This window comes from Pseudorca crassidens, chromosome 7, assembly GCF_039906515.1.
Source record: "Pseudorca crassidens isolate mPseCra1 chromosome 7, mPseCra1.hap1, whole genome shotgun sequence".
Taxonomy (NCBI): Eukaryota; Metazoa; Chordata; class Mammalia; order Artiodactyla; family Delphinidae; genus Pseudorca; species Pseudorca crassidens.
This window is the reverse complement of record NC_090302.1, coordinates 32,997,085-33,015,083: the sequence shown is the minus strand read 5'-3', so window position 1 is coordinate 33,015,083 and position 17,999 is coordinate 32,997,085. Positions and strand designations below refer to the sequence as shown.

The window sequence follows — 17,999 nt, the reverse complement described above, 5'->3', positions numbered from 1 at the left end:
CCCAGTGTGATCACGGCGGCAGGGGTCTGCTGACTTGACCAAAAGAGCCCCCAGGGAAGGTGAAGCACAGCACGCTCCTCTCAGCTCTGACACCCTCCCCTACCCCCAGTAGCATGCTAGTCCGAGTCCTGGGTCCCAATGGAGCCCTTAAGCTCCAAGTCCCTGATCTGACAATCACAAGCTATTCACTGGTAGCCAATGTCGTCTTTATTTGCATCTTTATCGTGCTAGACACAAAATTTGTTAGATTGAGAATAATTCACAGTTGCTTACAACCTGTTTCCTTTAGACTGCCACTTGAGCCCAAAACTGTGTGGGGTAGTGCTTTCACAGAAGAAATGCACAGTTGAAAATATGCCCAAAGTGATAATATTACCTCACGTTTTTAAAGTGTTTCACAGTTTGTCAAAGATTTTCTCAAGCATCACGTATCAATTGATTCTCACAATAAACCTATTATATATGTGTATATGTATATATCTGTCATCTATCTATCATCTGTCTACTATCTATCGTCTGTCTACTATCTATCTATCTATCTAACATCTATCTATCTGTAAAATGTATCTGAAAAGCTTGAGGATTCAAGAAATAAAATAACTTACCCAAAGTCATAAGTCTAGCCAGAATGAATTGCTTCTTTATATTTCTTATGATCTCATGTGTAATATATTCATTGTGATTATGGCTGTCTTCCACTTAAGTCTGTGAGCTCATTAAGCATAGGGTTCATGGCTTATTATATTTTTTGTCATACATACCTAATAGGTGTGTGTATATGTATATACACAATGCGTCTACATTGCATTGTTAATGTTTAATAAATAAGAAAACAACCAGCCATGTATCTACCAGATTAGGAAATGAAACGTTGCCATAACTGTTGAACGACCCTCTGTGTCCCTTCCCTGTATCTTTCTCTCTCAATCTCAACTACTATTCTGAATTTTGTCTTTATCATATGAATGTATCCTGAAAAATATATGATTTACTTATGTATGTCATTTAACTTTATATAAATGGGTACATGGCCTGTTTATCCTCACTCCTCCTGCACATCCTCCACATACACAGACACTGCCCTGCTCACAGTAGGTGCTTGGACTAGCCTGGCCCTAGCGTGACCAAGAAAGCCTCTGTCTGCTCACCATGCTCTCCAAAGAATTGAAGAAGTCTGCTCAGAGGTTGAAGTTGGGTTCTGGCTAAGAAAAATCGTAGAACAAAACAGCTCAGGGCATCCAGCTGTGTCGCATGCCCATACTGCCACTCCAGGGGAGTCCCTTGTAGTCCCAAATCTGATCTATTCAGGGGGATAGTCCCAGTGGACTGTCTCATTACTTGAAGCTGGAGTCCCACTTTAGAGCTCAAAAGTGTCTTCTCTCAAGGCTTTTTCTGAGTCACAAGTGGCAAGTACCACCCCTTAATGACCTTGTACCCTCTATTAACCCAACTTCCACTTCCTTACACATTTCCCTCTTAAATTCCTGGAGAATTTATGACACATTTTAACAACCATTTAAACAATGCAAGCAGTTTCTGCAAACCTTAAGAGTGGCACTTTTCAAACTGTGGGCCATGAACCATTAGTGAGTTGTGAAGTCAATCTACTGGGCTCAGACCAGGATTTTTAAAAATTGACATAGAATTGAGCATTACCTGGTCAAGAAGCTAGGATTACAAAATATCAGCATGCGTTCCCGGTAGCAAGCGGTAAATATTATCTTGTGAAAGTTCACAGAGGGATCACCTTGTGGTTTGGATGGGCTCTAGGTGTTTGAGTGTCCATGACTGACCTTAACAATTACCGTAATCCCAGCCAGTTGCCATATGGTTGGTTCAGGGATGGACAGTAATCCTCGGCCTCAGCCAGTTAGGATGTGTCACTCCCTGGCCACAGTTGGGGGGACACACGTCCCAATTAATCCAAGGATCTGTCTCTTAGGGAATCCAACCAAATCCTTTGACGGGCCTGGAAATTTCACAGATAAATACTTTGGAGATGCCAATCTGGTCTGAAACACAAAAGGGCTATTCACTGTTCACCCCACCTCCATCCCAGGTCAAAATTTGCTGGGGAGGGAGGAGAGACCAAGAGCAAACAAATAAGACACAGGGTAATTTCCAAGTTACATCATCAGTAACCTACTTATAAAAGTCATGGTTTCGCTGCCCTAAAGAGAGCTTTGTAGGCAGCCACAGGTCCGTCTCAAGCTCCAGGTAATCCTAAGGAGTACTTTACATACTGGAATTACATATATAAAAATATATTATATACTGGATACTTAGGAGGCTGAATTCCTAGGGAAACAGGGGTTTGGGAATCAGCTGCATGCCCATGCCAGGGGTGGGTGGCAGGCAGGGGAGCATTTGAGGTTGTCCAGGAAGGACTGTAAGTTGAGTCAAAGTGAGAAGATGTGGGACAGACCCCAGGGAGAGCAATAATGCTTGGGGATGTACAGAGAGAAGAGTGGTAAGAGAGAAGGCCGCCACCACCACACTTGTACTGTTGCATCGTGGTGACACAAACAGGAGCAAATTGTCCCTCCTGCCATCTCTGGCAGCCTGCCAAGACCTGGTCCACATTTGCCTGTCAGATTCCCAAGGCTTTTGGGATAGAGAACTGGGTAGCGGGAGAAGTGGAAGGAGGAGGCTACTGGATATGCGTTAGAATGGATAGAGGGCCTCTCGGAAAGAAGGAAGAGCATGGGGTGGCACAGGATACATTGTGAGATTTCAATGTAATCCTTCTGGCACCATTAACAGTTTTTCTTTTCAGTAAACACTTATATGACTTTTTTGCGTGTGTGGGGAAGTCAGACCATTGTTTCTTTTGATGAAACATTATGATAAAGGGGGCTAGGAGGTGGTCCAGCTCTACTGGAGTTATGACACTACAATAGGTATTAATCATGTGTAGCCATCTCCCTCCCTATACTATGAGCTCCTAGAAGGAAAAAAGAGCTAGGCTAAAAGGAGGTGACCTGCCTATGTTTGAGAAGGAAAGAACAGTTGAGTGGAAAGATCTTATGCTGAAGTCTCGCCCCTCCGGGGATACCCGCCCTTCCCCCACTCAACTCTACCCATAAGGACTAGGAGAGAGAAAGCAGTGCGTCCAGGAGACTTGACCCCATACTGGCTTTTGGTTGGAGTTGGGAGGAAGAAACCCACCTCAGAAATACTACGGAGTCATGCATAAAAGGAACTCTCAAATAGAGTGTGGAATAGAACCTTCCAGAAGCTGAGACACAGATCCTATAAGCTTGGTGGGTTTACAGCATTTTCTTCTTTCATTTCCTTTAGCGTCACAGTTAAATTCCTTTGGAAAGTACCACGCTGTCTCAACTATCTTAACGGAAATGAGGAAGGAGTCTGAGTTACATTCTGGAGTCTGAAGGAGGAGTCAAGAACTGTCCTCTGGGGCGCTGGGTGTGAGACCCCGGGGGTGGAGTTAGCCATGCTAGTGTGCTCTGTCCCCACCTGAGCAGCGCTCATCCAACGCTCAGCTCTCCAAAATCTCTTCGAAAAATATGTCCTAGCTTTTGCTTTTGACTTACACGAGATGCTTCCCAGAACCTGGCTCCTGCAGCCATGTGCCTCATCCCTCAGCTCAGCTGTGGAGCCATGAAGACACTGGGACTCCTCAAGAAACAACCCCTCCTTCCCTTTTTCTCAGAACTCTGAAGGTGGCCAGGGCCCTGGGAATGCCACATGGCCTGGTTCTGATGGGCTCACACAAGAGAAACAGCACTTGCCCTGGTGTGATTAGTCTGCAGAACCTCCCTCGTGGCTCTTGTTTGGTCCAGCAAGTTCGGTCCAGCTGACTGTTGGTGCTGACTGGGGACGTAGGGACCCTCAGCCTCTTGGGGACAAAGTCCAGGGAGCATGTAGAGGAGTCAAAAACACAAGGGACCAGGAGGGCCTCCGTGCCAGGTGAAGGGGGATCGGTTTTGAGCTGGAGTCCTGAGATTTAGGATGTGGAGTGACTGAAGCCTGGGGACTGGTTGGTGGAAGGCGGATGGTAATGCTTCACCTTGGGAGCACTCACGTTTCCCCTGAAAGATGGGGGCAGAGGCCTGCAACCAACAGCTGTGGGGCTTTGTCTGCACAGCATCCCTTCTGCTAATAGGAACCTGGTGAGGATTCCTTTGGGAAATGACTCCTGCCCAACCACCGGTGCCTTATGTGTCTGGCAGTGTTGCCAAACCCAATGGCCCATCCATCCTGATCTCCACCACAGGAAAGGGCAGGTGGCAAGGGCACCAATCACCATGCCCCGAGACCCTGGCTTCACTGTCTGGCACAAGGCAGTGGTTCTCCACATAAGGCAGTATTGCACCCCACAGCCCTGGCCTTGGAAAGGGAGGGGTGTGCAGTTTGGTGGTGGTTGTCACAATGACTGGGGAGCATTTTGGCATCTAGTGACTGGGGGTCCTAAACATTAGCAACTCCCAGGACAGTGCTCCATAACAAAGAATTGTCCTATTGAAAGGCTAGTAGCCTCTCTGTTGAGAAACCCTGACCCAAATGATGGGCACCTGACCCCAGCTGGGCCATTCAGAGTCTATCCCTGGGATTTTTTTTTTTTTTTTTTTTTTTGCGGTACGCGGGCCTCTCACTGTTGTGGCCTCTACCGTTGCGGAGCACAGGCTCTGGACGCGCAGGCTCAGCGGCCGTGGCTCATGGGCCCAGCCGCTCCGCAGCATGTGGGATCTTCCTGGACTGGGGCACGAACCTGCGTCCCCTGCATCGGCAGGCGGACTCTCAACCACTGTGCCACCAGGGAAGCCCCTATCCCTGGGATTTTGTTTCAGAACGTCTGGCAGGAGAAGGTGGTGCTCATCCCCTCTACCCCAATACTTGCAGGAGTATGTCTGCAGGAGAGAATGAGGACCAGGCAGAGAAAAGGCTGAGATGAGAGATGAAGAAAAAGAGAGCTTGAGAGCTAATGACATCATCTGCCCTTGTTCTTTTCTGGTATTTCAGCCAAGTTTTTCTTCTTTTGTTTTTTGCTTAATGCTTTTGAGTTGGCTTTCTCTTGTAAACCAAAGAATCTCCACTAGCAGAGGCTTTAGGAGGCAATGTTGCTCCTCCCTGGCCACAGGTGTAGGGGATCCAGATTTTAGAAAGCAGCTTTAACTCTCTGTCTAGTCTTCCCAAGCATCCCTCCATACTTTCCACAGATAAGGAAACAGATCCAGAGAAGGGTCAAAAAGCAATACGTCAAGGCTTCTGCCTCAGAGCTCGGAAAAGAACAGAACAGCCTACTCTTATTTAACGAGATCAAATCTAAGCTCCGGCTATTGAGTTGGGGGTGCGATTATGTCTTTAACGTGCCATTTGGCATTCAGGGGAATGCTGAGAGACACCAAGGGGAGGTTCACCAGGAAATTTCAACCTGGTTGGGGCCAGCATGGCTGCTTGGATCCTGTTGGTCTGGCTTAAAAAGTGGCATATTCAGATGGAACTGGAAACACGGGGCACCCAAACTGAAGGGCAGGGAATTTCAAGCCCACTAAGGCTCACCCTCCTTCATCCTAGTTTTTCCAGTTCAGGTAACTTAACAGGTCTGTAGGTTCTGCCATTTCCTTTGCAAAAGACCTTCAGGAGAGAGTCGGCATCCCTCTTGGGCCCAGAGAATTTTTAGAGGTTGCTTGTGGCCAAGATACTATAATTAGATGAATGGGATCCTTTGCCCTTGCCCTGTAGGTTGGAAGGAGTTGTAGGGCTGGTGCTTGCTGACTTGGGTGGAGGCTGCCCTGGGGGCTGTGGGCCACCTGCTTGCCTGTAAGTGCAAACTTCCATCCCGACCTGTTGGGAGATCTGATCCGTTGGAATGTCCACTCTCCACTCTGCCCCCCACCTTCCCACTCCCCGTCTCCCCACCCATTGCACAAACTTAAAAGTCACCGTCAGTTTTTTCTGGCACTGAAATAGTCTTCATTGCTATTGGTATCGAAGGGAATTCAAACAAAAGCTATTGGCAATACAGTACAAGAGAAATTCAGCTTCTGGTGTTATCTCCCCTTCTCCAACTGTGAGAGCATGCTCACAGGCTGTCGTTCCTCCTCCCTCTTTCAAGCTGATGTCTCCAAATGCTTGGGTTACTTTAGGAAATTTTTGTAAGTGGTTTTTGAATTTGTTTTCACTTGAACTTTTGTTACAAATGCCCAACTTTAAACACACCAGAGACAGGGATTTATCCTCTACTGTTGCTGCTTTGGAGGAATTTGTTGAGGTTTCTTCATGTATGATTCAGTTTTGTAAATATCCCATCGATACTGAAAAACAGAAGTACTCTGCATTTTGCACAAGTGACCTTGTGTGTGTTGGTGGGGGTGGGGTGGGGGGAGTGTGAGCGCTTACTCAGCCTTGGTATTTATCCTTGATTGTTTTTTGACTGCTTGATCTGCCACTTAGAGTTGTATTAAGCTCTCCCCAGTGCTGCTGTGTTTCTGTTGAATTCTCTCATGAAATGTGGGTGCTGTTTTTTGGATGTATAGTTCTAAATGTGCAAGTGAATTTGTATGTGTGTGTGTCTGTGTGCGTGTGTGTGTGTAAAATTAAACTTGTGCAGATCTCCTACAAAGAGGCCACATGGCTATGTGCTCCATATCTTCTGGCTTTTTTTTCTCTTTATACTTTTTAAGAACGTGTGGTTAAAGGGAAATTTGATCCAAGGGGAAGGGGTAGGGGCAACCTATTGAAAACCTTCAATTTGTCTTGCCCACACGGAATCTTCCTGGCTGACCAGGGGGAAAAGCTGGGCTCTCCCTGAGACAATGTAACTGGGTAGGGCAGACCAACCCAGAGGAAGGGTAAGCGACCTTAGCGAGGCACCGAGTCTAGTCAGGGCAGGCGGCAACTGAGGGAAGAGTGACACATGACCACGTGCAGACAGTCCACTCTGGAGATTCTAACAAGGAGCAAGACGCTTCCGCAGACGAAGAGAGAGCAGCAATGGGTACTTGAAAAGCGGAGGCAACCACATTAGGAGGTCCGTCTGCATGGAGCAAACACTCATCCACTGAGCTCGGTTTTGGCCAGAGATTCCAGTCTTGAAAAGGGGGTGATAAAAAGGAGTCTGGGCCAGACGGAGGGTGTAGGCAACACAGGTGACCAGTGCAGCAGCCTAGACTTGAGAACAAGGCAGAACCTAGTTATCAGCCCACTGGAGGCCGAGTCCCGGAGAGGGAGGCCGGGATTGCTTAACGTCCAGCTGTCTGAGAGCAGGACTGGTGCAAACAGAGCCACAGTCTGCAGCTTGGGACTGTTTCTCGGGGCCAGAGAGAAGACGGCTCCAGCCTGCTAGCCCCCAGCCCTAACTCACAGGGGCCAGGAGATTGGCATTACTTTTTGGCTCTCTTATGGGGTAAAGAGGGTGGTCAGGCCCAGAAGATGTGTCTCTGGGGAAAGAGGAAAGCAGGAAGGAGAGCTTAATGTACCTGTATCTGTCTTTGCAGATCAAGCAGTCAAAATGAGCAAAGGTAAACTACCAGGATTAGATATACACACACACACACACTCACAAATTCATGTGAGCAGGAAGAATCCACTTCTGTTTTCCAGTATCTGTAGGACGTTTACTTAATCTAAATAAATAAATAAGTTCTTCAAAGCAGAGAAACTTTCCACAGAGCAATCCTTTGTCGGTAGTGTGTTTAAAATTAGACTTTCATAACAAAAGTCCAAGTGAAAACAAAACAATAAAAAACAAAAACCAAAACATTTTCTTAAAAGTAACCCAAGCATTTGGGGAAACCAGCTTGAGAGGCGAGTGGGGAGAGACAGACTGTGAGTATGTTTTTAATGTTTGAGAAGGGGTAGAGACACTGCCAGAAGCAGGGTTTTTCACATACTGTATTGCAAAACAGCTTTTGTTTGAACCCCTGTGAGACCTATAACAGTTACAACTGCATTCTGCTCTAACAGAAAACTGGATAGCGATTTTCAAGATGTCTGCAGGATGTTAGGTAGTAGGAGTTCCATTCCTGATAACTGGTGGATTGACCCTTCCAAGGAAAAAATTCTAAATGCAGAGGCAATATATCTTCCTAAATGCATTTATGAGCTGGCAAGAAAGTAAGAGAGTCTCAGGCAAAAATCCTAAGTGAGTACTAAGTGAAAGAAGGACTGCGCTGGCTGTGGCTCTGAGGGCATTGATTGAACCAGGTGGACTTGAGCTTCTGTTGTCGGGCCTCACAGAGGACAGAGAATCATGAAGTACAGAGACCAGGGCCATCTAAGGCCCCTAGACACCTCGTCCGTAAAGGTGAGGTGTCTAGGGGCTCAAATGTCAACCCCCAAATGTCTACACTCCCAGTTTGTGTAAATGGGAAATAGCTACTAACCCCATCAACCACCAGGGGGTTGCAAGACCCTAGGTGCTAAGCAAAAAAAGGGAAATTAATGTCGTTACGGAGCCTGTGGGACCACAATCTGCCCCTCATGTAGTTTGAGGCCCAAGTTCATATTACCTGTGTGTTCTAAACAGTAAACAACAAACAACCCACGCCCCCCAAACTCAAGCCAATAATTTGTTAGGTTAATCTGAGACTGGTAGTGGTACAGGTGGCAAGAACTAGTGCAAATCCTTGATAGAGGAACCTACCTTTATCTCAGACCTTAAAGAATTTCCACAAATAAAATCTCAAGGAAATGCACAGCTTTCAATAAAAAGGAACCATCCTTACACAGAGGCACTGTAAATGAGAAAACAGACGGAAGAAATAGACCCACAAGAGTTCAAATACTGGAAATATCATACACAAACAAAAGTAGGAAATAACTATGATTGCTATATTGTTTTTTTAAAAAGAACAAATTGAAAAACAAGGAGATATAAGGAAAGATCAAGCAGATTTGGAAAAGGTCCAAATATGACTTTTACAAATGAAAAATCAAATAAAGTAAAAACTTAATGGAAATGACAAACGATTAGAAAATGAAATTTAAAAATTAATTACAGGGAATTCCCTAGTGGTCCGGTGTTTAGAGCTCTGTGCTTTCACTGCCTAAGGCCGGGGTTCAATCCCTGATCCGGGAATTAAGATCCCACAAGCTGTGTGGTATGGGCCCCCAACCCCCCAAAAATTAATTAATTCCACTTACAATAATGTACAAATTTACCTAGAAATAAATTTAACAAATGTTACAAAAGGCTTGTAGCAATAAAAACTACAAAACATTGTTGAGAGGAATTAAAGACTTGAATAGATGGAGAAATACACCATGCTCACAAATTAGAATAATCAATATTATAAAGATGTACATTCTCCCAAAATTGAGTTATAGATTCAATGCAATTCCAATAAAAATTCTAGCAGGCTTTTTGGAGATATTGACAAACTATCATTAAAATTTACCTGGAACTGTAAAGGTCTTAGAATGGGCAAAACGACATTGAAGAAGAACAAAGTTGGGGGGGTTACTCTACATGATTTTAAGACTTACCATAAAGTGTAGTAATCAAAACAGTGATATTGGCATTAAGACAGACAAATAAACCAATGTAAAAGAAAAGAGGATCCAGAAACAAACCCACAACCAAATGATTTTTGACGAATGTACCAGTGTAGTTTTATGAGAAAAGAACATTTTTTTCAAGTCATGCATCGACCGAATGTCAGTATGGAAAATATTGAACCTTGATTCATACCTCACATCCTACACAAGAGTTAATTCAAAATGGCTCAAAGACTTAAATGTAAAAGCTAAAACTATAAAGCATCTAGAAGAACGTATAGGAGAATATCTTTGTGATTGAACGTAGGCAAATATTTTCTGGACAGAACACAAAAAGAACTAACTATAAAAGAAAAAGTTTAAAATTACTGCTCTTTGAGAATAACAATAAAATAACAGTCAGAGTGAAACTATTTACCATACACACATCTGACAAAGGACTCGTATCCGGATTATATAGATAACGCCTATAAATTATTAATAAAAGACTTGGGTGAAAGACTTGGACAGACACATCATAAAAGATGATACGCAAATGAGTAACAAACACAGATGCTCAACAGAGAGCAGCGCTCAGCGAGCCTGCAGCTGCTAGAATTTGCAAGGCAAGAGTTCAGGAGAGAAAGGAGCTATGTAGGATGTTTAGAAAGCTGCATAGGGGGTCTGTTTGAGTCTGTGGTTGAATATTCATCTACGCACACAGGGAAGGAAACCCCACAAAGCCAGCAATAACAACTTTAGAGGAAAGAAAAATTACTGAGATGCTATAATGTTCTCAGGTAATTCTGAGCTCAGACCAGGTCAGGAATCATTTGAGCTCTCTCCAGCCAAAGTAGAGACACTTTGTTGAATATATAGAGCATTTAACAGAGATCCCAGAAAGGCCGTACCTTACAAGTGAGGAAAAATTAGTCTTAGATTAATGGCTACTTCGGACTTGTCCTAAAGGAGTTTTAAAATAAGCCTCAAAAGAATCAAATTAATCTGCAAGTAACCTAGCTCACTGTCAGAAAAATTTCAAGATTCTTTAAAGGAATACAAGAAAATCAAGCATGTCACACCCTAAAATTTGCAATGTCTGGCATCCAATAAAAAAAAGTCACTAGAAATACAAAGCAGTAGGAAGATGTGAGCCCAAAATATCAGTAAACAGAAACAGACCCAGAAACAACAGAAATGATGGAGTTATCTGACAAGTACATACATTAAAACGGCTAGTATAGCTATGCTTCATATGCTTAGGGATATAAAGAAATATGTGGACGCAATGAGAGGAGAAATAGAAGATTTTTTAAAGAACCAAATGAAGCGTCTAGAGATGAAAAATTCAACAAAATAAAGCATCCAGATATGGAGCAACAGGACTCATTCATTGCTAGTAGAGATGCAGAATGGTATAGCCACTTTGGAAGACAGTTTGGCAATTCCTTACAAAACTAAACATACTTTCATCATATGATCCAACAATCATGCTCTTTGGTATTTACCCAAATGAGTTGAAAACTTATGTCCACACAAAAACCTGCACTCAGATGTTTACAGCAGTTTTATCCATAGTTGCCAAAGCTTGGAAGTAACCGAGACATCCTTCAGTAGGTGAATGCATAAGTAAACTGTAGTAAGCCTGTAGAGTGGAATATTATTCAGTGCCAGAAAGAAATTAACTATCAAGCTATGAAAAGATATGGGGGAATCTTAAATGCGTATTACTAAGTGGAGGAAGCAGACCTTAAGATACTACATATTGTATGATTCTGACTATATGACATTCTGGAAAAGGCAAAGCTATGGAAACAGTAAAAAGTCAGTAGTTGCCAAGTGATAGGGGGAGAGAGGGAGGAGTAGGCCAAGCACAGAGGATTGATACTATATCAATACTCTGTATGATACTATAATGGTGGATACATGTCATTATACATTTGTCAAAACTTACAAAATGTTCAATACCAAGAGTGAATTCTAATGTAAACTATGGACTCTGGGTGAGAATGATGTGTCATTGTAGGTTCACTGATTGTAATTAATGTACCACTCTGATGGGGGATATTGATAGTGGAGGAGGTTATGCGTGGAGAGGGCAGGAAATACATGGGAACTCTATGTAATTTTTGCTCAGTTTTGCTGTGAACCTAGAAAATAGGTATTCTTATTTATTATTTATACTTTATTTATAAAATATAAAGTCTATTGAAAAAGCAGAGAGAAAAGACAGATTACCTACAAAGGAGAAATCAACTAATATCTGATTTCATAAAAACAACAGTGGAAGCCAGAGACAGTGGGATTATGTCTTCAATTGTTGAGAGAAAACAATTATCATCCTACAGTTCTATATCCAGTGAAAACACTGTCCCATAATAAGGATTAAATATAGACATTTCAGTCAAACAAAACTAAAATTGTTTGCCACTAGTTAACTCTCACTAAAGGGAATTCAAAAGGATATACTTCAGGCAGAATGAAGGTGATTTGAGATGGAAAGTCTAGAAGTAAAAAGAATGAAGATCAGAAAAAGTGGTAAAAAGTGTATTCAAAAATGGCCACACTTACTCCCCTCTTGGTCTCCACGCCCTTTTGCAATGTGATTTTGCAGATCCTTTTATCAAGAGAGGGAGTCTATTTCCCCACCCTTTGAATCTGGGCTCAGCTCAATTCATGCCAAATCAATGGGATGTGGCAGAAATTATGTTGTGCCAGTTGTAAACTTCCATTCACTATTTTGGACCCCTGAACTGTCATGTTAACAAGTTCAGACTAGCTTGCTAGGATTAAAAACCACGTAGAAAAGCTGACCGAGACTATTATAGATCTGTTCAGCATCAAGTTGATCTGCCACCCGACAGCAGATTCATATGGGAGCTCAGCTGAGATCAGCTTAAATTTGCCTAGACCAGAAAAACTGCCCAGCCTACCCACAGTCTTGTGAGAAATAATACATGGTTACTATTCTAAGCCACTAAGTTTTGAGGTGATTTGTTATTCAGTTAGGAGCACCAAGAGTTAGCAATAGATAATAATGGTATAAATTGATAATGTCTTATGGGTTAAAAAATAAGATAGAAATAAAATATACAGCAATAGATAGATAGCATATGACTAGAGTTGAAGTGTTCTAGGGTTAAAAGAAAAGATGTTTATTTTTCTCATGTAATAAGAACTCCAGGGATAAGCATTTCAGAGCTGGTTCAGTTGCTTAAGGAATTTATCAAGGACCCAGACTGTCTCCATTTTTCTCTCTGTTATTATTAGCTATGGCCATCATCCTTATGTTCACAAGATGGCTGCTGCACCTCCAGTCATTGCAGCTGTGTTCCAGGCAGAAAGAGGGTGAGAATGTGATATGTCTGTCTCTTCTTTATGAGGAAAACAATATCTTTCCCAGAAGCTCTACCTGGTAGACCTCTGATTATATTTCATTGGCCAGAAATCTGCCACATGGCGATATCGAGGTGCCAGAAGCCTGGGAAATTTTTAGTTAAGTGAACTGCTTTGCCAAAGAAAATGAGGATTCTGTTATAAAGTGAATGTAGCAGTGGATGTAGATTAGGCAACTAGCAGTCTCTGCTCTCTACTTAAGAGAAAACATCTTCCTTGAGGGAATAATACAAAATGAAAAGCAAAGCAAACAATGTACTTAGCATAGAGATGGAGAGGTAGCATTGTGCAGGGGACAGGGCACTAGAGTGAGAGTCTCCTAGTCCTGGCTCAGAAGCTGACTTGCTGGGGGACGGTACCTCATTTTCTTCCCCTTTAAATCACGACGTTGGAGTAAACAAACTACACATTTTTGAGGGCCTGTAGAGACTGTGAAGGGAACTAACGTTTATGATCGATTCTTCACGTGCAAGAGCACATTTAGACCTTACAACAAATACATGAGTGTCATTATCCCAGTTTACACCGGGGATGTGAAATCTCAGAGAGATCAAGTAGGGTGCACAGATCCCACATCTAGTAAATGGCAGAGCCAGAATTCCAACTAGGGCCTGCAGACCTCCAAAGCCAGAGGCTTCCTTCGATTGCCCATTCGTTTCCAGAAGGTGAAATAAGCACATGCATTTTTATTTACTGAGTTTTAAGGTCACACTTCCTAAACGAAGTGTCTTTTAAAGCATGACCTGGTGACACTTCCCCTGGGGATGTTTATTACATACGCAGACTCCTGGACCTCCTTCAGATGAACTGGAGCAGACTCTCTAGGGCTGACACCAGGAATCTGCGTTTTAAAAAGCTCCCCTAGAGACCTCCCCGGTGGCATGGCGCAGTGGTTAAGAATCCGCCTGCCAATGCAGGGGACACGGGTTAGAGCCTTGGTCCGGGAAGATCCCACATGCCGCGGAGCAACTAAGCCCGTGCGCCACAACTACTGAGCCTACTCTCCACAGCTACTGAAGCCCGCGTGTCTAGAGCCTGTGCTCCACAACAAGAGAAGGCACAGCAATGAGAAGCCCACGCACCACAACAAAGAGTAGCCCCCGCTCCCGCAACTAGAGGAAGCCCGCATGCAGCAACGAAGAACCAGTGCAGCCAAAAAATAAATAAATGAATAAAAATTTAAAAATAAAAAAATTAAAAGCTCCCCTAGTAATTTAGAGACATTTTAAATTGGAGAACCATGATTATAAACGTATAATGTATTGCTCCATTCTAATGTAGTTTATTTATAGATCAGTGGCTCATGGAAATTTCCTCCAAATATCAGGAAAATAAAATTTAAAAATAGTCTGTTTCTCCTTCCTGTTCCTTAGTTTCCTAATGAATATGCTCAATTCCATGGAAATGTGAAGAACCTGGAAGTATGTCATAGAAGATATCTGATTAATTGAGGCTCTGTAAGGCAAAGGCACGGATTACTGTGAATGTGAACGCTGATTAGAATCACACAAAGCTGGAAGGGGATGGGCAAAGGAAATGACGTTACTAAATATTTACTATGTTCCAGACACTATTCAGACACATTATGTCATTTAAGTGGTCTAAGACATGTGATTCGATCCCTTTTATTTATAAATGGGGCAGGTACTATTATACTTCCATTTTAGAGATGAAGAACTTAATGATGAGAGAAGAACAATCACTTGTCTGAGATGACTCATTCATTCATTAACTCATTCACACAGTATCTCTTGAGGGCTTATCTTAAGCAAGACATTGAGACCAGAGCAGCAAAAAAAAAAAAAGCAGTCTAGAGACCTCAGCTGTCACAAGGCCCTGACCTACCCACCAGGTCTCCACTGAAGAAACCAGAACTGAGAAAGCAGATTGGGGCTGAAGCCTGGCAGAAACAGGCTCCCTGCGGTTGGACTGCCTGCTGCAGGGAGCAAGAAGAAAGCTTCCTGCTGGTGGTCTCAGGCAGCCCTAGAGAGCAGGCGGTAACCTTGGTTCCAGCAGTAGCTGCATCCCTGGTTAGGTGGTTCAGTGTATGTATACCAGACCCTTACTTGCCCAGAGGAGAGGAGCAGGTGAGGGGTCCGATGAGAGAGAGCCTAGAAGTAGAATTTGAAAGGGAAGAAGGGGAGCCCCCAAATCTGAACATATCCTCTCACTAACCTTGGGAGATAGATATTATTTCCATTTTATAGATGAAGAAATGGAGGCTCAGAAAGGTTAACTGACTTTCTCAAGTAAATGTTCAAGCCAGAAGGGGAATAGTGCCTGTCTCAGACTTCAGCTCCAACACCTCCACCTTGCCCCTTTAATGCTCAGGAGGGAGGTCTTCACAGGGTTGTAAAATGCTCACCAAGTAGTGCTAAAGTAATTTACAAAGCGATACTAGAGGCTGGTTCTGATTCCTGTTACTAAGGTTTTTTTAACTCCAAGTTCAAATCGCACAGAAAATAAAATTTTCTCCCTAAAAGGTTCTGTGGAAAATGTTCTCTGTTCTATGTAACAGCCTCCTCATCTGTGTTTGTGTCTGAAGAGAGGACTAGTCTGACAGGAAGAGTGATAAATCTGGAGCTTGTTTTGGCGTCCCGGAGGAAAGGTGGGTGGAGCGTCTCACAGTAAATTAGGAATTCAGAATGAAAACGTAGCCGAGTTTATTTGGGTTTCTAGTGACACCTCAGAATTATTGTGCAGGCGTGTCAAAGGCGGCTCAAAGTAATGACTGCTCCTCCTCCGCCCTCGGGATGCTGCGTGCTAAGAAGGGGGAATGCCTCTCCTTTGGGGATGAGGGTGGGAACCTTCCCTTTCCCACCTGAATCAGGAAGGGACAAGAGGAAAGGATTGTGGTTTGGAGTCCAGTCTGGCTCTGCTGAGTTCCGGAGAGGGGCGGGAGGCAGTTCGGGGGCGTGTCTGAGCTCGGGATTTGAGGTCTGACGCCAGGATTTGGAGACTTTCTTCAGAATTTTTTTTGGGGGGTATCTACGTTTGGGGGTGGACGCTGACAGTGGGAGGAAACAGGAGACTGGGTCGTATCTGAAAGGCACTGAGGTAGGATCTTGGGGCGGGGGGCGTTGAAAGTTGAGGCGAGGATCTGGGGGGTGGAAGTTGAAGCCTGCCTGAAGGTACTAAGGATGTGGGTGAATGTGTCGGGTATTGATGGTGCAGGGCTGTGAATGGGAATCAGGCTCAGTACCAGATCTTAGGTGAGAAGTAAAGAGGCTAGAAGAAAAGAGCGTCGAGCAGCCACAGCCTTTTCCTAAAGCGACTCACACCCAGACACACCCATCGTCCCAGACACACCCAGTGCCCTCGGTGGCTGGAGGCAAGGCAGTACCGGGGCCGGCTAGACCCTGCTCCCACCGGGCCTTCTCCGAACTCCCAGCGGCTTCCACAGCTGCAGGGGTCTGGCGGGTCCCCCCAGCGGGGAGTCTGAGGGCGTGGCCAGCGGCCCGGCGCCCGCGGCTCTGGATTGGCTGCCCAGAGGGCCCGTAGGCGGGGCTCTGGGTTGGGTCCCGCTCGGCTGTTCGCAGACGGCGGGGAGGCGGGGCCGGCGGGAGCCCGGCAGCCAATGGACGCGCAGCCCCGGAGCAGTTACAAAGGGCCGAAGCGAGGCCGCCGCGGCGGCGGGGGAGGTGGGGCGAGGCGAGGTTTGCTGAGGCGAGGCGGCTGCCGGGCCGGGCCGGGCCACAGGCGGTGGCGGCGGGACCATGGAGGCGGCGGCCGCTGCTCCGCGTCCCCGGCTGCTCCTCCTCGTGCTGGCGGCGGCGGCAACGCTGGTCCCGGAGGTGACGGGTGAGCGGCGGCGCGGCGGGACTGGCGGGCGGCTTCGGGGCGCGCGGACCGGGCCCGGCCTCTGGCTCGCTCCTTCTCTTTCTCAAACATGGCGCGGGGCCGGGGGCGCAGGTGGCGGCGCCTGGGCCGGGGCCGGGCTTTCCTGCTCGGGCCGCCGCCACGCTAGCCGCGGGTGGGGAGCGGAGGCGGGGCTAGGGCCTGGGTCCGAGCGCGGGTGGACTTGCCCGGCAGCCCGCGGCCGCCCCGGCTGCCGGCTCTCCGGGGGAAGTGGCGTCGGGCGAAGCCGTCCGGGGTCGGGGGCTGCCCTCTGGGGAGCGAGTGGGCGCGGGCCGACGGCCGGAGGGTGTGAGGCTGGCCGGGACCGGCAGAGCTGGGACTGCTCCCCATTCCCCTCGGGGCGCTGTGTGGCGTTGTCCCGGGCACCGCACCCTGAACGAGTAGGTGCTCCAGGCTCCGGGGTCCCGGGAGGGATTGGGGTCCGAGGAGGCTTCCAGGGCGGGGTGTGAGCTCTGAGCCTCCAGGGCCTCCCCTAGCAGTGGGAGGGGGGGATGTGTGGCAGAGACCCCCGGGTCAGCAGGGCCGCCCTGGCCTTTGGCGCCGGCCTGACCCCGCCGAGAGGGGCCGCTTCTCCAGACAGGGGTGGCTTTGGAAGGGGAGCTACTGTGAAGCTTTGTGTGAGGACAAGGAGGCACTAACATGTGCGGAGTGCTTCTTCTTTCGTGCTTCTGGGGAAGTGTTGAAGTGAATCCAGTAACCAGAGGCTACAGATTGTTTTCGTAGTAGAAACTTGAACGTTTGCTCACTCTGCGGGGGTTTGGAATGTTTGAATGGAAATGACTCTGAATTGATCAAACGCTTTTATTTCCTCGAAGGAACATCGCTAGAGATGTTCCATTTCTTGAGTGACAGTAGTTTGAATCAGTCGTCTGTGTAGCTGGTTTTCGAGGGAGTGTTTCTAGCGTTTTCCAAAATATTAAATTAGGATGGGGTATGGTCGTCACCTACCTCGCGGAAGGAGAAGTGAAAAACTTTGTTAGCATCCAAGTTATAGTACTAGAAACTGAAATATAGAGCCTTAGTGTAAGCAACTAAGATAAAGTGAAAGTACGTTTCTGTGTCTGTAATTGAACACCAAATGTTTTTAAAACAAAAACTTCAAGACTTAGGGTGCCAATTATTATTAATAGCTACTGTTTTTTAAGAGCTTACTATGATGCAGATGCATAAAGTACACCAAAGTACATTATCTAATCCTCACAACTAAACCCTTAGGGCTATGTGGCATTTGCCCCATTTTATTTATTTATTTATTTATGTCTGTGTTGGGTCTTCGATTCTGTGCGAGGGCTTTCTCTAGTTGC

The 17,999-nt window shown here is 45.7% G+C and overlaps 1 protein-coding gene across 4 annotated transcripts in view; it reads left to right on the top strand.

Annotated features, from left to right (window-relative positions):
* Positions 1 to 17,999, top strand: part of TGFBR1 (transforming growth factor beta receptor 1) — a 93,888-nt gene that overhangs the window by 3,552 nt on the left and 72,337 nt on the right. Inside the window, exon 1 of one of the 4 annotated variants that reach the window (XM_067743833.1) lies at positions 15,793 to 15,894. The exons of 1 other annotated variant lie outside the window; for it this stretch is intronic. Coding sequence is in view for 2 of the 3 variants with exons in the window: in XM_067743830.1 (XP_067599931.1) it covers positions 16,554 to 16,638 (85 nt within the window). In the remaining variant the exon portion in view is untranslated. Of the gene's footprint in view, positions 1 to 15,792; positions 15,895 to 16,477; positions 16,639 to 17,999 lie in introns of those variants that run through there. 2 more of the 4 variants (XM_067743830.1, XM_067743831.1) reach the window with 2 other exon arrangements.